Source organism: Megascapheus bottae, chromosome 13 (genome assembly GCF_031878675.1).
Source record: "Megascapheus bottae isolate mThoBot1 chromosome 13, mThoBot2.hap1, whole genome shotgun sequence".
Lineage (NCBI taxonomy): Eukaryota > Metazoa > Chordata > Mammalia > Rodentia > Geomyidae > Megascapheus > Megascapheus bottae.
Window position 1 is genome coordinate 21,403,135 of NC_143521.1, and position 24,672 is coordinate 21,427,806.

Here is a 24,672-nt window from a genome sequence, read left to right on the forward strand (position 1 = left end):
TGTTAGGATTCCTTATTAGAGTGCTTAAATGGTTGAAAACTGATAGAGGATGGAGGCTTCTGAAAATATTCTAGAAAGGATTCAATGGTATCCTTTACATATGAATTGGATGAATATGAATTATATTTCAGTAGAGTTGCTACAATTATTTTTTGAACTATGATAGAAGTGCTGAGTAATTGTGAAATGTTTATTTTTTGTCAAAGACAAATCAATTTTTAGTTTTCTCTGAGTAATTGTTAAATGGCTTACATAAAACAGGTGACTTGCATACAGGGACCATAGACTTCTACCTACCTGAAATCACCTAATTTTAAAAGAGAAGCTGAAATTGCCTATCTAATCATTCTGAAATAAAAATTCATTTTCAATCTTCCAATCCTTTATCATGCTCTGACATATTTACTTTGACCAACCCTAGTTATATTTTAACTTCATTATTGATTTAGTCCTTCAATATAAGCACAAGAAGTGAGCATGGTTTGAAAGGACATTGTGTTGCTGGTCAGGATGATTGGGAAAAGGATTTTAGTTCTACTGCTACTACAACTGACCTGCTACATTAACTCTGGAAGTTGTGGGAAAATACTTGCGTGGCCCATGGAATATAGCCACTGGATAAATATGAAAGTAATGCTGGATGAACTCATCTTGAGGGGTCATGAAGTAACAGTTGTGAGGCCATCATCTGCTATTTTTGTTGATAGCAAGGAACCGTCCAGTATTCAATTTGAAACTTTCCCTTCTTCTTTCAATACTGATGAATTAATAGTACTTTTCTCACGATTGGTCCACAGTGGAATATATGACTTGCCAAGAACATCATGCTTGGCCTATTCACCAACACTGGACAATATATTTATGCCATATTCTGATGTCATGCTGAATATTTGTAAAGAAGCAGCTTCGAATAAGGAACTTATAGCTAGGCTACAAAAAGCAAGATTTGATGTTGTCATTGCAGATCCCTTTGGTCCTTGTGGAGAGCTTCTGGCAGAGCTATTGGAGATTCCTTTCGTGTATACCCTCCGCTTCCATCCTGGCTACACAACGGAAAAGTATAGTGGAGGGCTTCTCTTTCCTCCTTCTTATGTGCCTATCATTATGTCAAGATTAAGTGGTCAGATGACATTCCTGGAGAGGGTGGAAAACATGATATGCATGCTTTATTTTGACTTTTGGTTCGAGCTATTTGACTCAAAGAAATGGAGTAGCTTGTACAGTGATGTTTTAGGTAAGTCATGTTTCACTTTCAGTAGGGTTAAATTGTCACTTTTGTGAAAGTTGGAAGAGGTACTTTGAGATGTATGTAAAATGAGAGAAATTTATCTTTTGTAGGTGAAACAGTTAAATGAGTTGTAAAATTGTCTATGAGACTCCTAACTGGAATAGCTCACATAATAGGTTCAGAGAGAGGACAATGGACAGTTACCAAATAGGATATTCTAGAATGTCATCCAGTTTTAAAATGTCATTCAAAATGAAACTTTGTTCATTTTTCTTCATTGTCAAAATCACTATCTCCTTAAGTATATTTATATACTTATATATATGAATATATATACTAACAAGATACATTTTCTTTACTATTCCTATTTGTAAAGGATGTTTCCCTGCATCAGTTTCCTCATTTAAATCAAAATATATTATTTGTATTCTCTTTCTTTTCTCTCCCTCCTCATCCTCTTCCTCCTCCTACTTCTTCTTGTTTTTATTTTTTTGCTTGGACCTTTGTTTGAAAACGGGAACCTCAAGTTGCCTTGATTGACATCTTTTCCTTGTTTTCTTTTTTTTTTTTTACCACTTAAATTATGCCTCCAGCCCAGCATTTTGCTACTTAATGGGGGAATTTTCTTGAGAATTGTCTGGCCATTCTTCCAGATCTCAGAATCCTGAGTAGCTAGGTTACAGTTGTGAAATTGAGAGCCATTGGTGACCAATTTTTGAGATTTTCTAAAAGTTTTCTTATTCTTGAGTGATCCAAGGTTTCAGCACAGATTCAATAATTATAACTTCCAATGGCTCCACATTCCTATATTGTTTTTACAATCATCTATTTTATAGAGATAAAAATCTAGTTAAGCTGGGCACCATTACTAGTGGCTGTAATCCTAGCTACTCAGGAGGCTGAGATCTGGGCACTAAAATGTCATGAGACTCTTATCTCCAACTAATCACCAGAAAACTGGAAGGGACACTGTGGCTTAAGGGGTAGGACAGAAGTCTTGGGCTGAAGAACTCAAGTAGAGTGCCCAGGCCCAGAGTTCAATTCCCATGCCAGACAAAAAACAAAAAATCTAGTTAAGTATAAATGCACATGTGGTAATTTTCTATCATTTTTCATTTCAATCATCTTTTTTATTTAATAAAATGTTTACCATGGATAAGGTGAACACACTTATCTATTCCTATTTTTTCTGAAATATTTCCAGATAAAATTTCCCAATGTTTCTATCTCATACATAAATACTTAAGCACCTAATGTGAATCAAGCAGATGTAAGAAATTCAGCCACAGTCAGAGAAACATACTCTCATATATTGTTGTCCTTTAATGTACTACGTTGTCTCTCATCTCCTTTGCTGTCCCTTGGTTATCTCATATTGTTATAGTATCTCACTTTGTTATCTGATATATTGAATTTATTTGGTTATTCGAAATTTGATAGGGAAGGGGGGAAAACCAAGACGGGTGGAGGGTGCGGGGGGGAGGGTAATGGGTACCAAGACATGTGAAAGGGTATCAATATATGTGAATTAATGCACCTTCTATCTGGCAAATATCATGTAACTCTTTTACTAATTACAATAAAAAAATAAATTAAAAAAAAAAAAGAAATTCAGCCACAGTCAGAGAAACATACTCTCATATGGAAAATCAAGAATCAAGGAACAGTTTGCTACACTAGTTTGAAAACTAGTTGTTAAACAAGACTAAGAACTACTGGAAAAATAATTTTTATAAATATGATAGAATCGTTGACTCTGCAGTTATACTATTTCTATAATGGAGAAAGAGAAAACAGACACACAGTTAATTATATAATCACATATTTTCAGTATTATTTATAACTGCCATGAAACAAAGGTACTACAAAAATAATCACTTATAGGGGCCAGGAGTTTGGCCTAGTGGTTAAAGTGCTTGCCTAGCATGCATGAAGACCCGGGTTCAATTCCTCGGTACTACATATAGAAAAAAGCCGGAAGTGGTGCTGAGGGTCAAGTGGTAGAGCTCTAGCCTTGAGAAAGTCCAAGGACAGGGCTCAGGCCCTGAGCTCAAGCCCAGGACTGGCAAAAAAAAAAAAATAATAATAATCACTTATAGAGAGAGGGAAAGTAGGAGAAAAACACTAGAGGGGTAACAATGTTCAAGAAGGAATGACCTCACTATTTTATGAACATAACTGCAAATCCTCTATACATGATCATCAAAATATTTTTTAAAAACAGGAAATAAGGGAAAAAATAAATGGTATACCTTTCTATAATACACACAATCCATATTTCTACATTTCCTTTGTAATACATTTTACAAATAAACCCATTATATGTCACTTATTACAAATTATACCAGCCCTTTTAGGGAAAATAAATGTTATATTTAGAAATACCTCTGCCATGTTCTTTCACTCAGGACGACCCACTACCTTAATGGAGACAATGAGTAAAGCAGAAATCTGGCTTATTCGCTCCTACTGGGACTTGGAATTCCCTCGCCCAACTTTACCAAATTTTGAATTTGTGGGAGGACTCCACTGCAAACCTGCAAAACCTTTGCCAAAGGTAAATATATTCTTATTATTTGTGTTACATGACTTCCTTTTCAATAAATATGGCTCTGTGCCACTCACTCCAAGTCTTTGCTTAGGGGTGAAAGACACACAGGAAGTGGGGTAAAACATTCTAACAACTGAAGCTGAGTTTTGAACTTTTTTTTCACAATTTTCTGCATTTCAGACACCTAAGAGTCATTCTGAAACAGTCAGTTTAATGAAGACTTAATTATTCAGCACCTAGAAGGAATCCTTGATTCACTTACAAAAGTAACAAGAGATTAGCGTAAAATGAAGTGTTAGTTATGCAAACCAACAGAATGATTGTTTCTACTGTAATTCTCATACCTTATACTCCATTTCAAAGGATAGTTTAGGGGCCAGGAATTGGACCTAGGGGTAGAATGCCTGCCTAACCTGTTCGAAGACTCGGGTTCAATTCCTCAGTCCCACATACATAGAAAATGGTGCTGTGACTCCACTGGTGGAGCTCTAGCCTTGAGAAACCCAGGAAAGTACCCAGAGCCTAAGTTCAAGGCCCAGGAATGACAAAAAAAAGGGGAAAAAATAGTTTATAATGAATTAGTCAAAATTCTGTGAAAGCATCTTGGAAAGTAAAGATACAATACTGAAAGAATAGAGATGGGAATCATGAGAAGTTTCTCAGTCATCAATAATAAGATGGTATATGAACAATGCTCAGAATTGTGTCAAAGAATGAGAATTGAAAAAGATATATAAAGGTAAACATTTAGTATAATAAGAAAAGTGTACAAGAACTAAAAAATTTGCTGACCAGAAAAATTTTATAGAGAATAAATTAGATTCCGGACTGAAATGTTTGGAAATTTATGGAACAATGATGCCAATATGCTACATACTAAATGTACCCTTAGTAGAAGCTAATGTTTTATACTGTGTCTGTGTATCTTAATCCATTATTTTCTCATAATAGTTGATTTTCTCTTCTTAGCTTTTTATATTAATTTTTTTTAGCCAGTTCCCCATAGGGTTTGAATACAAGACCTGGCCATTGTCCCCGAGCTTCAGTGCTGAGGTCTAGTCTCTATCACTTGAGCCATAGATCTACTTCCTAAGTTCTAGTTGTTAATTGGAACTGATAGTATCTTTGGTTATGGAAGAACCACCATGCTAGGCTAGTTTGACATAACAAAACTTTATATAATGTTTACTTCATTATTATTTGTGTGTGTGTGTGTGTGTGTGTGTGTGTGTGTGTGAGAGAGAGAGAGAGAGAGAGAGAGAGAGAGAGAGAGAGAGAGAGAGAGAGACAGAGAGACAGAGAGACAGAGAGAGAGACAGAGAGACAGAGAGACAGAGAGAGAAGGGGGAGGGGCAAGCAAGCAGGCAGCAGGCAAGCATACAAACATTTTCTTCACAGGAAATGGAAGACTTTGTGCAGAGCTCTGGGGACTATGGTGTGGTGGTGTTTTCTCTGGGGACAATGGTTGATAACATGACAGAAGAGACAGCCAATGAGATTGCATCAGCACTGTCACAAATTCCACAAAAGGTGAGATATAGTGCCTCAATAGTAGTCTTCACTGAATGGGCCTTAAGCTCTGTAGGTATCTGATTACATTAGCTTCCTAATGCAATATACTCTGTCACAATAGCTTTCATTTACCTTAGACAGTTAAAAGACAAAGATATGCATGACAGATACTCCAATAGTATGGAATCTGGATTGTCTTCAATTGACAATAATTTCAACATGATTTTGTTACCAGGAAAAATATAGCAGCCACGCTGTAAAATTCTGTTACTCTCATAGTATCGCTAAAAAGACTTTGCAGAAATCACAAAATTTGATCTGGTCCTTGCAAGAATTCTAAGGTCTGTCACTTCACTAACCATGTTTCAGAAATGAGATAAATGTTACTTCATAATTAAAGTCATTCAATAACATTTAGATTGTAGAAAAAAAGTTTGAAATGTACCATATATTTAGTGGTCCCAGGCAATCGATTCCTCCAGTTTTGAAATTTACACATTTAGTATACACTTGAGGTGGTTATGCAGAGAAAGGTAAGGAAGGTTCATTTAGCCACATTTATTCTGAGAAAGTAAATAAAACAACCTTCCCTACTGGACTGAGCCTTAACCTGAAACAGATAATAGTTCAAGTGAGAGTGTACATTCTCATCTGAAAACTAAATGCAGCATCATTAAAACTGGATTCTTTTCAACTGCCATATAACTTAGGAACTACTCCATTTCCTCCATTAAAGATTTCCCCCCATTCATCATGGGATGTTTAGAAGTCAGTATTATAAATTTGTCTTCAAAATTCAGATATTATTTTCCTAGATATCTCAACTAATAATTTGTATGGTAAAGACTAGTTTCATATAATTACTCTAAAGAATCAATTGATCTTTCATAAAGAACTAGATTCATAGATTTGAGGAATTTGTCTTTAAGAAAAGTTGTACAAATATAACATTTGTTCATGTTCTGGTCAGGAGGCAGTAAGTTCAGTCACATGTAGTACAAGAGTACGGATGGTTGATGAGAGAAGGCCCATTCAGCAACCCTACAATTTTACAATTGAGTCTAAGGACCATTTGTCTCTCTGTCCAGACAAATGTGCCACAGCTGACAACCAACATCTAGAAGGCTAAATGGCCAGTTTACAACCTACAGTTTAGTGGGACCATTCCATTCATAGTATACATAGTATGTTAGTATTGTGTACTTACTGCATAACGCCGAGTAATATGCAATATAATACCACTTGATATAATTCTCTGTATTCTAAAGTACAGAACATTGTAATTGCATTTTTGGTTTCATTTTTGGTCAAATGTGACAATATCTTTTTAAAATTTTTCCCAGGGAAAACTGTGACCATATAACATCTTTCATAAACAGGGAGTTAAGAAGCAAATGAAAAATATTAAACTAAAATGAAATCTCACAGAATAAGAGAATATTATCCTAATATCACTTTATAGAGGTTTGTAGATAAAATTGGAAAATGAGAGCTATCTAGTATTTATATGTAACAATGTAAATCTTAATTATTTGATGTTATAACAACTATATGATTACAACCACATGAAATTTTCAATGCATTCATTTATCATTTACTACACCATTTGTTTAAGTACTGTGAAAATTTATGATATGATATTCCATCTTTTTAATATGAAAATAAGTACAGGAAATGTTTATATCCCTTTTCTTTCAGGCTTATAATAGTCCTCACTAATTAACCCCATCTGTTCTCTTGATCCATTCTATCAATGTCATTTAACTGTGTGTTCTCTGAATTTTAAGAATACACTGTCTTTCCCCACTAGGTTGTTTGGAGATTTAATGGCAAGAGACCAGACACCTTAGGAGCTAATACCCGGCTGTACAAGTGGCTTCCCCAGAATGACCTCCTGGGTAAGACTGAAAAACAACTACTGAACACATGAGCAGTTTTAGACATAAGTAATGACAGTACAACAGGGAACACATTGATGGAGGTTTATTGGTGAAAACTCCAAAATGAAAGCAAACATTTTGAATTTATAATCCAATCCTAAGGAAAATATGCCTTAGCATTTGGAATTGTATTATACTCCGTCATATTGTTTATGATAAGTGTATCATTTTTCAAAATAAATTTAATATTGACAAAGAATTTTCTATAATTACCTGGGGTTATTTCTCTGTCCTTTAATTCAGTCATTGCATTATCCATCTTCTTAAAGGAGGGTAATTAATATTTGAAACGCCACTGAAATATATACCATTTATGAATGAGTCTACATTTTACATGGGTAAAAATTCATGTTTCTTAACAAAAAGTGATAATACACTATATTTCAAGCATCCTTCATTAGGTCAGTGCACTATACTTAACTTTATGAGAGGATAAGCTAATAAAACTATTTCCTTGCTTCAGAATTTGCTATGATCCTTTATGACATTTTCCCTATTTGGTACATAGGAATTGTATTCGTTTTCAAATCTCAAGTCACATAAAACTTACAGCATGACCCATAAGACGTGTGCTTATCCCTCAAATGGATTAGGTGCTAAGAAGGACATTTCGATGTCCTTCAATACGGTTCTCATTTTATGTCCACGTCTTTTAATGAACACTCTTGTTGAAATTTGCCTAGGTCATCCCAAAACCAAAGCTTTCATCACTCACGGTGGAGCAAATGGCATCTATGAGGCCATCCATCATGGGATTCCCATGGTGGGCATCCCTTTGTTTGGGGAACAACATGACAACATTGCTCACATGGTGTCCAAAGGAGCAGCTGTTCAAGTGGATATAAGAGCAGTGTCAAGAAAAGACTTGCTCAGAGCACTGGACGCAGTCATTAACAACCCTGTGTGAGTACATGCTCCAGTATGTGTGTGTGCATGTGTGTTTGTGTGTGCGTGCGTGTGTGCATGAGAGAGAGAGAGAGAGAGAGAGAGAGAGAGAGAGAGAGAGAGAGAGAGAGAGAGAGAGAGAGAGAGAGAGAGAGAGTATGACTGTGTGTGGGTATGTGTGGATGTGTCTGTCTGTCTGTCTGTCTGTCTGTCTGTCTGTTTCTATTGGACATTAAACCCAGGGACTCGCTCAGGATGGATAACCACTTTACTCTAGCTATTGTTAGTCTGATTGTGGTTTTACTAAATAGTGCTCATAGATAATTTTTCATTTGAGTCTGACCTTGAAAGTTACCCTCAGTTTGCACTTGATTAATTCTGGAAGATTTCACCAATGACCCATCACATGCTTCACAAGTCACAATAAGCTCCTGTGTGTGTGTGTCTGTGTGTGTGTGTGTGTGTGTGTGTGTGTGTCTGTAATTGCAACACTGTCATGTTATGCATGCCAGAGCAGCCTTAAACTCATGATCATCACTTTTCAACATTTGGAATGCTAGATTTCATGGGTCTGCTTTCATTTCCAAACACAGTAAGTTGTTTTGTTCTCCCAGTGATTTCAGTGGGAGAATGATCAGAATCTTGAGATCTTACAAAAGTCTAAAACATGGCTGGGAGTTTGGCCTAGTGGTAGAGTGCTTGCCTAGCCTGCCTGAAGATCAAGGTTCAATTCCTCAAGTACCACATACATAGAAAAAAGCCAGAAGTGGTGCTGAGGCTCAAGTGGTAGAGCTCTAGCCTTGAGAAAGTCAAAGGACAATGTTCAGGCCCTTAGCTCAATCCCAGGGCTTGGCCAAAAAAAAGTCTTAAATAGTGCAAAAATGGAATGAAAAGATTTACTAAGGATGACAACATATGATTTTAAGAAATATGAGGAAAGCTCTGAATTAAGGACACATGAACACTCCCTCCATAAATGGCATAAACCAAGCTAGTTCTATTATGATTTTTTTAACCTCACATCTCACCAATTACACTTTAGAAAAGAAAAACTTAGTGTGTTTGAAGAATGTAGCATGAAATTAAGATGATTGTGAAATGCATAATCATATTCATAATCATATTCATCAATTCAGTTTTTAGTTTTTGATGTTTTTTCAAAAACATTTCTAAAAGGTTTATGTTGCTAAACCTCAAGATAATAATCTAATTCCTATTATATTTAATGGGCTTTTTTGGGTGGGTCATGGGCCACTCAGGGCCTGGGTGCTGTCCTTGAGCTCTTCAACTCAAGGCTATTGCTCTACCCTTGAGCCACAACCCCTCTTCCCATTTTCTAGAGGTTAATTGGAGATAAGAGTCTCAGGTCTTTTTGTGCCTGGGCTGGCTTTGAACCTTGATCTTCAGATCTCAGCCTCTTGAGTAGCGAAGATTTCAGGTGTGAGCCACCACACCTAACTATATTTCATGTTTTCTAAATTATGTTAATGCTTTTAAATTTACCTAAGTAATCCCATGATATAAAAAGGACAATATTTTGAAATGTATATATGTTCATTTATACTTAGAGCCATTATTATCTTATTCAGAAAAATTATAAAATATAAAAGCAACTGCCTTTTAAAGTACATTTGAAAGATGTCATATAATATTGAAAATACCTGGATCAAGAAAGATTTGCTTTCAGGCCAGGAACATGTCTTACTGGTAGAGTGCTCACCTAGCATGCACAAAGTCCTGGGTTTGATTCCTCTGTACCACATACAGAGAAAAAGCTGGGTGTGGTGCTGTGGCTCAAGTGGTAGAGTGCTAGCTCTGGAAATGCCCAAAGATAGTGCTCAGGCCCTGAGTTCAAGCCCCAGGACTGGCCAAAAAAAGAAAAAAAGATTTGCTTTCAAATCATTTCAATAAATATATTTACTTCATTTATGCTATTATCAATTTCCTCTTTTTATCAGTAATATTCTGTATGTGTTTTATCATACTTTTCAACATAACTGCAAAAATAAAATACTATTTTTAATTATATTGGTATAATTCCAAACACATTGTAAAAGCCATGTTAAACTTTGGCAGTTTTTGGAGGTAGTGAATTTGAACTTGGGGCTTAATATGGAGCTGGTTGGCTCAACCGGAATTCTGACACTTCAGGTATGACTCCCACCCAACTCTTTGATGCCTTTTAGAGGTTAAGTGTAGAGACTTTTCAGTCATGTCTATCTAGCCTTGGGCTGTGATTGTCAGGACCTCAGCCTCTTGGAGCAGACAAATTCACAGGCAAGCACCATCAGCATCTAGCTCTTACTTTGATTTCCCAGTCATTGAGTAACATAACAAATAGTTTGTGAGCCATAGTTTCTCTTCCTTTTTTTTAAAAAACCTGTGTATTTTTCATAGACTTATTGGAGATAAAAATAAACTTCTCACATGTTGTTCTTATTAAAATTCAAACAGATACCAGGATGATAATAAGAAATGTGGGGGCAATCATATTAAGTGAAGTAAGCCAGACTCAAAGGAACTTAGGCTCAATGGTTTCCCTCATTCGTCATAATCAGTAGAAAGCTTGGGCTCTACTAGCAGAGATCTGCAATAGAGCAAAATCTTGATACATAAGGCCATATAGTATGAAGCTAATTGAAAGGACTTCCAGGATATCGAAACAAAAGCCATATAAAGAATGATTGTTGTCCTTAATGTACTATGCTGTCTCTCATCTCCTTTGCTGTCCCTTGGTTATCTCATATTGTTATAGTATCTCACTTTGTTATCTGATATATTGAATTTATTTGTATTTGGTTATTTGAAATTTGATAGGGAAGGGGGGAAAACCAAGACGGGTGGGGGGTGTGGGGGGGGAGGGTAATGGGTACCAAGACATGTGAAAGGGTATCAATGTACGTGAATTAATGCACCTTCTATCTGGCAAATATCATGTAACCCTTTTACTAATTACAATAAAAAAATGCAAAAAAAAGAAATGTGGGGATATCTTAGATAATACATGCTAAATTTTATAATTTAACATATTTCTCTAGTTTTTCATGCATTTAGTTTTATGTTACCTGCTCTATTACAAATGTTTGCTAAGGTTAGTATCATCGTTGATGCTGGCAGAAAATCAGCCTTACCAGAGTTGTTAAAATACTAAATAGAAAATTCACTTTGATTGTGATTGCTGTATTCTCCTAGTATTTACACTTAATAATCATTGTCTATGTTTATACATTTTGATCTTAACTATTGGAAATAATAATCTCAACACAATCATATGTGGGCTAAAAATCATAAAACTAACAAGAAAGAAAACAGCAACATTAGCAAACATCTTTGAGATTCTATTTAAAAACATGAGAAATTAGAAGAATTCTAGATATCATTACATTATTTCTCAGAAGTCAGGAACTCAATTATTCCTATTTTTCTATTTCTTTTACTGTTATTTTATAAGAGTAAACAAGTAAAATATGAGGAGTTTCAAAAAGGTTCATTAAAATGAAAAGTGAAGTGATTGGAGTAAGAAAGGGATAGGCTCAAGAAATAAAAGGAAGATTGGGTGTTAGTGACTGATGCCTGCAATCTAACCACTCATGAGGCAAAAATGCCTTCGACGTTTAAATGATTCTACTTTCTGCTTCACAAATGCTTGTGTTTAAAAAGATATTTTATTCATTAAATCAGTGTCATTAAGAGGTGCTTGCCTTTTACAATAACATGTCCACAATTCTAGAGAAGAAAATCAAGCTGGGCATAGATGGCTCGCACCTGTAATCCTAGCTACTCAGGAGGCTGAGACCTGAAGATTGTCATTCAAAGCCAAACTGGGCACAAAAATCCATGAGATGCTAATCTGCAATTAACCACCAGAAAACTTGGGGTGGCACTGTGGCTAAGGTAGTGCAATGTTAGCCTTGAGCTGAAATGCTCAGGGACAATGTCCATGCCCAGAGTTCAAGCCCCAAAACTGACCAAAAACAAAAGAGGAAAATTATTTACTCTCCTCCCAAATTTTATAGAATTATTTCTATCATCTATAAAAAATGGCAATATCCACCCTTTCAAGATCATTTCAAAAACTGATGTCAATTTGATTTACCTTTAGCTACAAAAAGAATGCTATGCAGTTATCAGCCATTCACCATGATCAGCCTATGAAGCCCCTGGATCGAGCTGTCTTCTGGATCGAGTTTGTCATGCGCCACAAAGGAGCCAAGCACCTGAGGCCACTATCTTACAACCTCACCTGGTACCAGTACCACTCTCTGGATGTCCTTGGGTTCCTGCTGGCCTGTGTGGCCACTGTAACTTTCCTCTTCATGAAATGTTGCCAGCTTACTTACCAAAAGCTTTTCAAGATGGGAAACAAGAAAAAAAGAGAGTAGAGTTTTCAGCACCACAGAGAATGGACAAAAAGACTACGGAGCAAAATATCCCAATGATTTGGGCACAATCAAGCTAGGATAGATTCTCCTCCACATTTTACCCAAACCTAAGCCTTTGGAATTTTTAAACAGATCTTCCTCCTGATTAAACATGAAGTAATACACAATTCCCATTTCATAATTCCTCAAAAAGTTTCATGTCACTGGGCTATGTAGTTATCATAACTGAATCAACAGGGACCTGTGAAAATTTGACCGTGATACTTTGAGAAAAACAAAACCCAACCTTTTGCTGTTCATTTTCAGAAAAGAAACATTTGAATAAAATTTAATGAAATGAACTCTTTGCATGTCTGTCCAAAAATACACAGAGCTAAATTAAAAGAGGTAAGAGATTTTATTTAGACTACTGAAATATGGGAGAGAGTTGACAATAACTAAAGTTAACTTCTAATAGTCAAAGCCAACTAATATTTTCATAAACATAAACAGTGAGTGAAAGGAAGTGAAGAAGGGAGAATTAGAAAGGGCCACATAGGAAGATAGCCAAACACAAAAGAAATTGAAAGTGCCCTTGTCTGGGTAGAAGAGTTAGAGATTTTGCATTGTACATTATATGTGGCTCATGACTAATGCCCTTATAAAATGGACAGATTTTATATCACTGTTATTAAGATAATAAAATTAGGCCTCATTGCAGTCCATGGTGGCTCACTCCTATAATTCTGGCTACAAAGAGGCTGGAATCTGAAGATTGCTATTCAAAGACAGCGTAGAAAATAAAATCCAGAAGACTCTTATCTCACATTAACCACCAGAAACCTAAATTAGAACTGTGGCTCAAAATGGTAGAGCACTATCCTTGAAAAAAAAAGAGCTAAAGGACAGTGCCTAGACTCTGAGTTTAAACTCCATTACTGACAGAAATACATACCTACATACATGCACACATACAGAAGGAATCTGATGGGAATTGTGTTAAAGCTTTCAGATCCATGAGAAATGGAAACAGTATGGGAGTACTTTGTAGCCAGTAAAGGCAAAATGGTATAGGATCAATTGTTAGAGTGCTTGCCTAGCAAAACTCTCATTTTAATTCCTAGTGCTACCAATAAAAGAGTTACTCTCAATAAAACTAATTGTAAAAACAACATGCAGAAAAGCAATAAGCAGCAATAGCTATGATTTATTGCAATTTAAATGGACAATCAGCTAAATTTAAAAGAAAACAGTACAAACAATGCTTAGAATACAAAAATAGTACTTCAGGGGCCGTGAGTTTGGCCTAGTAGTAGAGTGCTTGCCTAGCATGTACGAATACCCGGGTTCGATTCCTCTGTACCACATACATAGAAAAAAACCGGAAGTGGTGCTGAGGCTCAAATGGTAGAGCTCTAGCCTTGAGAAAGTCCAAGGACAGTGCTCAGGCCCTGAGCCCAAGCCCAAGACTGGCAAAAAAAAAAAATAGTATTTCAGTGTTTCTAATATATTGAGTTTCTAGTGAGAAAATCTAGCACATTTGTTTTTCTGAGCCAAAAATGAAGCTTTCTATATATACTACTCAAAGCAAATCTAGTATACTTCTAATTTTTCCCTCAAATTATTATATATAAGAAGGCTGCACATTAACATTGGATGCACAAAGAAATGCTTCTCTACCATAAAGAAAATTTAAAATATTCATTATCAGGAATTTTTTTTAAAAATGGAAATTATCAAGTGGACTGTGACAAACATATATTGAAATACCAAATACTGTGTCATCTTGCTTACTTGTAGAGATGACACCAAAACTGATGATGATAATGATAGTAATTAGCAGACAAGATACATGAATGTAAAGGCGGGACTTTTTAGACCAGAATCAGCATAAGGACAAAGAGAGAAAGGACAGGATACTGTGCAGCAAACAGAATAAAAGGACATAACACACACACAAATCTATGACAGTGTCATGATAAAAATGACGCAAGTAATTATTTGTGAAAGGAGGAGAGATAGTTGACGGGAATGAGATTAGAGTGAAAAAGAAAACCATGTACAAAGACACAGCGTGTGTGTGCACGTGTGTCTATGTAAACATCAGTATGAAAGCCTTCATATTACAAAATGGTAACTCAAAAATAAAATTCAAAACAGAACACGACAGATGCAAATCAATTTTTAGGAAGAAAATTAAACATGATATACTATTGTTAGTAATGCAAATCCATGCAGCTCCTATGGACACCAACATGGATGATTTTCAAAATACTAGAAATAGACCAATTGAATGACATAATACAACCAGTCTTGAAATATTTCAGAAGTAATGTAATTGGACCCTCACATTTATTGTGGCATTATTTATTAACAGCCAAGCTATGAAGTCAGTATAGATGCCCTTGGACTTTTCAATGGATGACAAAAATAAGTATAGAAACAGATTCATATATAGGTATATATATACACATATATAACTATAAAAGAAAATGAATAGACATAGATCTATACATGTACATATGAGAGAATTTTATGGCAATAAAAATGCCATACCATTTGCAAGAAAAAATAGGTACAACTAGACATTAGTATATTAAAAAATTAAGGCAGGTTCAGAATGACAAAGATCACATGTTTTCTCTGACATGCAGAGTATGCAGAGTGTATAAATAGTATGTATACTATTATATTTGTACATATAACACCAAAATAACACAGGTATATCTATAGCTATATATACCTATGTGTGTATATATATATACCATTGTCTTATCACTAAATATGTACATGCTTATATGAGTATAATCAATACATATTTATAAATACAATGTGCTTCTCATTATTGGACAATATGATGGAGAGATGAAAGCTAAAAAGAATGATCAAGGATAAACAATACCAAAACATATTGTTTATGGTTAAAGATAACACATAGAACCTACTGAAAGCATTTCAAATACTTTATCAAATGTAAGAGGTGGGTACACTCACAAAGGAAAAGGTAATTAATAGGAGGGTTAATTTAATGAGAGTGCAGTACAGTACATGAGGACAAGAAATCATATGCTGAGTTCATATGAACAAATACAAATTCTTCATTGTAGAAGCATACCCACCCTCATTGTATGAGATGACATTGTATGAGATGACTGGATGAAAGAACAAAATAAGTGACCAGTATGACCATCTATGGAGAGAGTTAGTGAATTTTCTGGGTTTCTGAGTAAACCTATATGGAAGAATCCCCAATGAATAGGACATATCATTTCTTAGTATTTACTCAAATATAATTACTCAGATTTTGCATTTTGGAACTGCTTCAGATTACTTGCCTCAATTTTGCATTTATTTTCTTTAAAATCTTGCCAATTGCCTGTAACAATTCTGATGGACAAATGTTTCCAAATCTAACCTTACTTGACCTAGAAATTCTAGTTAATTATTGCCATTTTTCTAAACTTTATTGAACTTGTAACTTGTCAGTAATCCTGGGCCATTGTCATCATGACTCATCTTTCCACAAAAAAAGAAATTTACTTTTCTCACTTGTCTATGAGAAAGTAGAGATTTTGCAAAGTTGAGATTGAGAGCTCATCACTGAAATCCTATCTATTCAGAAAACTGAGATTTGAAGATCACACCTCAAAGACAGTCCAGGCAGAAAATCTATGAGACTCTTCCCTCCAATTAAACAGTAGGAGCTGGAAGTGGAGCTGTAGCTCCAGTTGTAGAGTGCTAGCACTGTGTCAAAAAAAGAAGAAATAAAAGCTTAGGAACAAATGTCCAGGGACTGAATTCAAGCCCCTGAATAGTAGGTGGATTATAAATTACAAAAGTTAGTCAACCGGATTAATAAATAGTGCTTGCCTCATCAATTAACTATGCTCTTAGTGCCTCTGTAGTAGATAAAACAAAACTCCACCAAGGATGGGGACTCAGGAAAATGACCACTGCAGTGCTGGTTGAATGGAAGTGCACATAGAATACAACCGAGTCTTATGTATTGCAAGTGAAAAGTTAACAGAGCAAAACCACAGGTATATATTTCTCTTTTTCACTGAAATCATCCTTCAGTGAAGTTAGTTTAAAAAGCAATTTCTAAACCACATTGGCTGCCTTGCCACCTTGAGAACATGGCATCTCTTCCTAAGTGAAGATCTGAATCTCTTAGAGAAGAGTTTTCCTATGAACCCTGTGCTTTTGGATACTGTAGCAACAATGTAGAATGGTCTGGGAACTGATAATGATTAATTTATTAGTTTATGCATAAAATACTTCACAGAACTAAACGGACATCTTTTATGTCAGATGAACCATCCCTAAAGTAACCAAATTTATATGAAATGACTCATTCACCTCAACTGATACTTCAGAAATACAGCTACAGAGATTATTAGACACAACTCCTCAGCAATAAATTGGAAATTATGTGGATGGATAATCTGCAGAATTGGTTTGTAAGAATGTAAGACACAGGATGCTGAAATCTGAGGATTGTGCTTCAAAGCAAGCCCAGGCGTGAAAGTCTATGAGACTCTTATCTCCAATGAACCACCAGAAAACAGAGTGGTACTGTGGCACAAGTGGTAGAGTGCTAGCCTTGAGCTGAAGAGCTCTGAAGAGCTCAGAGACAGTGCCCAGTTCAAATGCCACTACTGACAAAAAATGAAGGTAAGACACATGGACAGAATGACAACCATATGGTAGATATTCCCACTAAGAGAAAAGTAGAACCAACTAACTGATGCTACTGCTGAATCATGCCAAACTTCTAAAGATTTAAAAGCATTTCTTCTCATGCTCTGGTGAAGTGGCATTCGTGGGAATATTGGGCTCTTCCCTCTTGTTTTGTCATCACTCCAGCTAATGGTTTTTAATTAATTCTTCAACAATTCAACTTACTACCTCATTGATCAATCATTTTTCTTTCAGTTTGTAACTTATTTTGTTTCTGGTCATAGTTCTTTCTTTGCTTCTATTAACTGGCGTTTGTTTTATTCTTTCTTTTCTAGTTTCTTGAGTGGCATTTGTATTATATGTGTTAAACTCCCTCTTCCTTCTTCCCATGGAGTTCCCTCTTTTATCTACTTTTGCTGCATTCTGAATGAAGAAAACATCAGTTTCCCTTTGGATTCCTTAATTGTGACATCTGCTCTTGGAGAAATTTTCTTTGTTTTGGGTACTTTAAAAATATTCCATATTTTTAATTTCTGCTTTTATCCTATGCAGTCAAGAAAATATATCTCATGATGTTAATTTGCTGGAATTTTGATATTAATTTTGGTTTTGTCATATAGCTTATCCTAGAAAATTTTTCTTACGCTGATGTTCATGCTGCCACCGTTAAATAATGTGTTAACATTTTCTAGTTCATTTGGTCTATGGTACAACTTAACGCTAATATTTCTTTGTTGATTTATTTGTCTCCATGATCTGTCCATTTATAAAAATTGGATGCTTAGTCTCCTAAAAGTTATTTAGTGTCACTATATCAGTATTGAATTTGTAATGTTTTATTCATACAGTATTAGGATTGAGAAAATATATATTGAGAATTATCATTTCTCTTTTGTTTCTACTGATCACAATGAATGCATTGATCATAATGGAACGACATCCTTTGTAGTGTTTCATGGGGTTTTACCTACTGTCTATTTTATCTTTAATAGTATGAACATTCATGCTCTCCTCTGGTATACATTTCTGTGTATATCTTATTTCTTCATAGTCAGTTCATATGGATGTTTACAGTAGGCACTATGTTTTGTATGATATAGTTTTAAACTATTCTGTCTGTATGTTTTTTAGTGAGGAGGTTTGCCTATTTACATTCAAGGTGTTTCCTCTCCTCTTACTTTTTTCCTTGGGATTTTGCAGTTTTCTGTAATGATTATGATATGATTCTCATTATTTCTTTTGTATATTTACTTTATACTTCTAAGTCTGTGTATATGATGACAGCTATCCTTCTCTTTCTAGGTAAGACTCCTTTCAGTATTATTTGTGTGGATAGTGTAATAGTAGTAAGTTTCTGCTAGTTTGAAATATACTTTATTCTCCTTAGTGTATAGGGGAATATAGATACACACACACACACACACACACACACACACGCACGTGCGCTCTTAAGTTGATATGTGTTTTTCAGGAATTTAAAGTTATCAGGCCTCTGTTCACTAATGTAAAAGTACTGCTGAGTCTTTTACTCCAAAGCATATCATTAACATGTGCCTTGAAATGTTCTGTTGGTTTTATAGACTGTTTTTGTTTTTAATCACTTGTTGATGTGTTGTTTTGATAACTGTTTGCTGATGTCTTTTGTCTAGAATAAATTTTGTTCACCCTATTAAAGGTTTATTTGGCCTTCCAAACATGGGAATCTCATTGATTTTCTTTACAATTATTACTCTGAATATTTTTAGGTAGTCATTAATTTCAACAATATTTCCTTAAATTTTTTCCCAAGAAGTCACTGTGCTCTGTTTGAAGGATCATGGTATCTTTAGCATGTATTTTGTGTACCTACATTGGTATTTGTGAACGGGAGCCATCAATTGCACACTGATTTTATATAATGTTTTCTATAGCAAAAAAGAGCAACACTTTGTTTTTATGTCTTAGGGAATTGGCAAATTCAAATTTATTGACTCTGATGCTGGGTGTGTGTTTTGGTATTGAGCCAATGCAGATTATTATCTGTAGAGAAGGACAATGAGCTATGAGTGACTTATTGGCACCTTCTGTAGTGATAGGAGATGACAGCTGAGATGTCTTTCTCATCATAGGCAGAGCTGCTTACTAGCTGTTCTAGGTTGCAAAGCCAACTAAAGCTGTTGGGCACTTGTCTGTTTATATGAGTGCCTTGGGGGAAGAGGAGTGGCACCTTATAATGCCAGAGCCTAGGATTCCAGTGTGGAACCTACCAATTTTTATTCATAAGACAACAAAACATAATCAATAGACAAGCAAATCTCAGCAACAATTTGAGTAAAATATACATAGAACCTCTGTATACTAGAACTTGGTGAGCTATATGTATGTCGAATACTTTTCATCAATGTTTTGCAAAACTCTTGAACCAAGATATTAAGAAATGCTAGGATATACTGAAATGTATTAAAATTAGCATTCATTCTCTGTTAATACTTGACTGTAGCAATAAAAAAATGGTTTAGGTACAAACTCCCCTTCAGCTCTTTTTGTTCCTGATTCATCTCTTTACATTGCTGAGTTTAGAGCATTCTACTCCATGGAATTGCCTGTAGACAATATATTTTGGTAGTGTTTATCTTTAATCATTCTCTTTAGTTTTCATCTACTCTCACCACATACTTTCCAATAATTAGAAGCACATTGTATTTATACATACATATTGATTATATGCAAATAAAATTTAGTGATAGGACACTGGTATATATATATATACCATATATAATATATATATAATATATATTATAAGTACAAATATAATACTATATATGCAAAAATAGTACTATATGTACACTCTGTGTACTCTGCATGTGAGAGAAAACTTGTGACCTTTGTCATTCTGGACCTGCCTTACTTTGTTTAGCACACTAATGTCTAGTTCTACCCATTTTTTCTTGCTAATGGTATGACATTTTTCTTACCATAAAATGCTCTCACATGTACATGAGCATAGGTGAAGAGATTTAGTGAATTTTCTGGTTTTCTTGGTAAACCTGAATGGAAGAACTCACAATAAATATGTCATAAGTGCTCAAGAAAAGCAGGTTACAAGCCGGACACAAGTCCACTTTCTTTTCTAACCATAATCATTTATTTTGCACCCCTGCTCTGTGGTTTCAGTGGGAAAGAAAAATTAGAAGCTTGAGAATAGTACAAAACTGGGGCCAGTAGTTTAGCCTAGTGATAGAGTTCTTGCCTAGTATGCACGAAGACCCAGAAATGCTGCTGTGGCTCAAGTGGTAGAACTCTAACCTTGAGAAAACCCAAGGACAGTACCAAGTCCCTGAGTTCAAGGACCAAAACTGACACAAAAAAAAAGAGAGAGAATAGTACAAAACTGTAAAGCAGGACAAAAACAGACTGAAAGGATTCACTAAAGATAACTACAGATGCTTGTAAGGAAGATGAGGAGAGGAATGTATTAGGGACACCTGAATGCTCTCTCCATATATGACATATGACATGTTCTAAGCGAATTCTGTTATCATTTTCTTTTTTTGCCAGTCCTGGGGCTTAAACTCAGGGCCTGAGCATGCTCCTTGGGCTGTCTCAAGACTAAGCTCTACCACTTGAGCCACAGCATCACTTCCAGATTTTTCTATGTATGTGGTACCGAGGAATCAAACCTGGGTCTTCATGCATGCTAAGTGAGCACTCTACCACTAGGCCAAACTCACTCCTGGCCCCATGTTATCACTTACTTTAAACCTAGATCTCACTAGTTACTCTTTTTCTTTTTTTCCTGACGATTGTTGGGCTTCGATTCTTGGCCTGGGCACTATCCCTGAGCTCTTCAGCTCCAGGCTACCACTCTACCACATTGAGTACAGTGCCACTTCCAACTTTTTGGTGGTTAGTTGTAGATAAGAGTTTCACAGACTTTCCTGTATGGGCTGGCGTTGAGCTGTGATCCTCAGATCTTAACCTGCTGAGTATCTAGGATTATAGGTGTGAGCCACTGGCTCCCAGAACTAGTTACTCCTTATAAAATAAAAGCTCAGTGTGTTTGAAGACTATAGCATGAAGTTAAGATGGTTGAAATTGTACTCTTCTGAAATGCTTGAACCTACACATCATTTCAGTTACTAGTTTTTGATAATTCTTCAAAAAATTCTAAATGTTATACACTGCTAACAGCAAAAAAATCAAATCTCAAATTTCTGTTGTGTTTAATATTTTCTACATTATGCTAATGCTTTGGTTATATCACTAGTAACTAACTATGCTTTAAATTTCCCTGATTAAACAGATTAGAAAAATAGAACATTTTTTTAAATTTATGCCTACTCTTGGGTACTATAGGCTATCAATATCTTATTCAGAACAATTATGACATAATAAAGCAATTGCCTTCTGAAGTACAAGTGAAATATGGCTTTGTAATAACCAAACTATCTGGAGCAAGAAAGATTTTTATTCAAATTATTTCAATAAATATATTAAGTTCCTTTATATTATTATCTGTCATTTTCTGTGTGTATTTCACCATAACTTTCACTTTAACTGCAAAAAGAAAGTACTGTATTTCTAATTGTATTGGATATAACAGTATAGCAGACAGTATAAAACTGTTAATTTGATAGTTTTGTAGTTACTGGGTTTAAACTCAAAGCTTAATATTCAGCTGGTTTCCTTTCTCAAGCGGCATTCTACTGCTTGAGCTCTGACTCTCATCCAACTCTATGATGGTTATTTGAAGAGAAATACTAGGGAATTTTCAGTTATGTCTAGCCTTAAGCTGTGATTGTGAGGAACTCAGCCCCATTGGGCAGACAAGTTTATAGGCAAGAGCCACCAACATCTTGCTTTGATTTTCCTACAGACATTGTGTAAACTAATAAATATTTTCTTTTTTTATATAATTTTATTGTAATTAATAGAAGGGTTACATTATACTCACCAGATAGAAGGTGCATTACTTCACAAACATTGATACCCTTTCTCATGTCTTGGTCCCCCCCCCCACCCCCGCCCTTCATCTTGTTTTCCCCCCATCCCTAGCCTATTTCAAATAACCAAAACGCGTATATGCAATATATCAGATACCAAGATGAAATAGTGTAACAATATGAGATAACAAGGAATAGCAAAAAAGATGAGAGATAACATAGTACATTAAGGACAACAATTGTTATATGGCTTTTGTTTCTATATCCTAGAGGTCCTTTCATTTAGCGTCATACTATATGGCCTTATGTATCTTGGTTTTGTTCTATTGTAAATCCTTGCTACGAGAGCAATGGCTCCTTCTCTAACACCTTGGAATTTATACTTAATAATCACTGTCTATGCTTGTACATTTTTGCCTTAAATACTGGACACAATCATTTCAACACAAATTACATTCACATGCAATGCTTCAATTTAAATAAAAAAATTTCTAGCCAGGAGCATGACCTACTGGTAGAGTGCTTGCCTAGCATGCATGAAGCCCTGGATTTGATTCCTCAGTATCACATATACAGAAAAAGCTAGAAATGCTGCTGTGGCTGAAGGGTATAGCACTAGCCTTGAGAAAGCCCAAGGACAGTGACCAGGCCTTGAGTTCAAGTCCCAGGACTGGCAATTAAATAAATAAATAAATAAATAAATAAATAGAGAATTCTTATTGGGGCCAAAAGTCATAATACTAACAATAAAGATAACAGTAATTTAGCAACATCTTTGAAATTCTATTGGAAAAATGAATAAAAATATTCCAAATATGAATATATGAACTTTTACAGTTATTTCATAACTAAGCATTAATCAAAGAAAAATACAGATTCCTGGGAAAAACTTCTTCATCAACCCATCTTTCTATCACTATATTATGAGACAATTCTGAACTTTGAACAAGAGATACATTAATACTTAAGCTTTCATTTCACTGATTCTACTTTCTAATTCATAAACTCTTGCATTATGACATGGTTAAACCCAGTGTCATTAAAATACTCTTGCCTTTTACAGTAATATGTCCATATTTCAGAAGTAAAAAAGCATTGCCATCTCTCTCCAAATTTTATGGCATCCTTTCTCTCATCTACAGAAAATGTCAATATCTATTTTTTTCTTTGACATAAATAGATGTCAATTTGATTTACCTTTAGCTATAAAAAGAATGCTATGTGGTTATCAGCCATTCACCATGGTCAGCCTGTGAAGCCCCTGGATCGAGCTGTCTTCTGGATCGAGTTTGTCATGCGTCACAAAGGAGCCAAGCACCTGAGGCCCCTTGCTCACAACCTCACCTGGTACCAGTACCACTCTCTGGATGTCCTTGGGTTCCTGCTGGCCTGTGTGGTCACTGTAACTTTCCTTGTCATGAAATGTTGCTTGCTTGTTTACCAAAAGCTTTTGAAGATGGGAAACAAGGAAAAGAGAGAGTAGAGCTTTCAGCACCTCAGGAAATGGACAAAAAGCCTACAAAGCAAGACCACCCTAGGATTGTGAGCACAGTCAAGCTGCAATAGATTCTCCTACACATTTTACTTAAACCTATGCCACTGGGATTTTCAAATGGATCTTCTTCCTGATTAATCATGAGGTAATGTACAATTCTAATTTCAGAATTCATCAAAAAGTTCCACATCACTAATTGATGTAGTTATTATATCTGAATCATGGAACTATGGAATTTAAACCTATAGAACTTTATGGAAATTTAAGCCTGATAATTTGAGAGAAACATGAAATTCAAAGGTTTTCTGCACATTTAAAGAAATGGAATATTTTAATAAACATAATGAAATGAACTCTATGTATGTCTGTGCAAAGAAAAACAAAGCTAGATTTAAAACGCCAATATTTTACTCAGATTACTGAGATATGGGAGAGAATTGACAATAACTGAAATTAACTTCTGCTGAGACAAAGCCAAAAAAGATTTTCATAAACATAAAGAGTGAGTTTGAAGAAGTGAATAAGAGGGAAAATAAGGGGACTACAGATTTATTTGAAGATGGCCAAATATATAAGAAGTGAAAAATACTGAAAATGTCCTTCGTTGGGTAGAAGAGTTAAAGGGTTTACATTGTACATTGTGGGTGAGACATGATTATTGCTTTATAATATGGACATATTTTATATCAATCTGTAATGAATAAAAGAACATTAGATATTATTTCAGACTGTGGTAGTTCATGCCTGTAATTTTGGCTGCATAAAGACTGAAATCTGAGGATCACTATTCAAAGTTCAAAGACAAGACAGACAGTAAAATCTGGGAGACTTTTTTTTTCCAGTCCTGGGGACTTGAACTCAGGGTCTGGGCACTGTCCTTGGACACTTTTTGCTCAAGGCTAGTGCTCTGCCACTTCAGCCACAGCCCCACTATCAGCTTTACCTGTTTTTATTTTATTTTATTTTATTTTGTCAGGGTGATGTAGAGCAGGGTTATAGTTACATTCGTAAGATAGTGAGTTGCTTTCTGAAAATTGTCACATATTCCCATGTTTTTCTACAACTTTCTCTATTCCCCACCTTCTCCTAGATTGTAAA

The 24,672-nt window shown here is 35.3% G+C and overlaps 1 protein-coding gene across 2 annotated transcripts; it reads left to right on the forward strand.

The window, feature by feature from the left end:
- The first annotated feature begins 493 nt into the window (after positions 1-493).
- On the forward strand, positions 494-23,636 carry LOC150055668 (UDP-glucuronosyltransferase 2B15-like). Of its 2 annotated transcripts, none has more exons than XM_090343488.1 (6): positions 494-1,234; positions 3,637-3,785; positions 5,178-5,309; positions 7,102-7,189; positions 7,915-8,134; positions 23,283-23,636. In XM_090343488.1, the coding sequence occupies exons 1-6, from the start codon at positions 511-513 to the stop codon at positions 23,560-23,562; spliced, it is 1,593 nt and encodes a 530-aa protein (XP_090199614.1). In that variant the 5' UTR covers positions 494-510; the 3' UTR covers positions 23,563-23,636. The 2 variants fall into 2 exon arrangements, with proteins under 2 accessions (XP_090199614.1, XP_090199613.1); XM_090343487.1 differs by lacking the exon at positions 23,283-23,636 and adding an exon at positions 12,219-12,839.
- Positions 23,637-24,672: the final 1,036 nt, after the last annotated feature.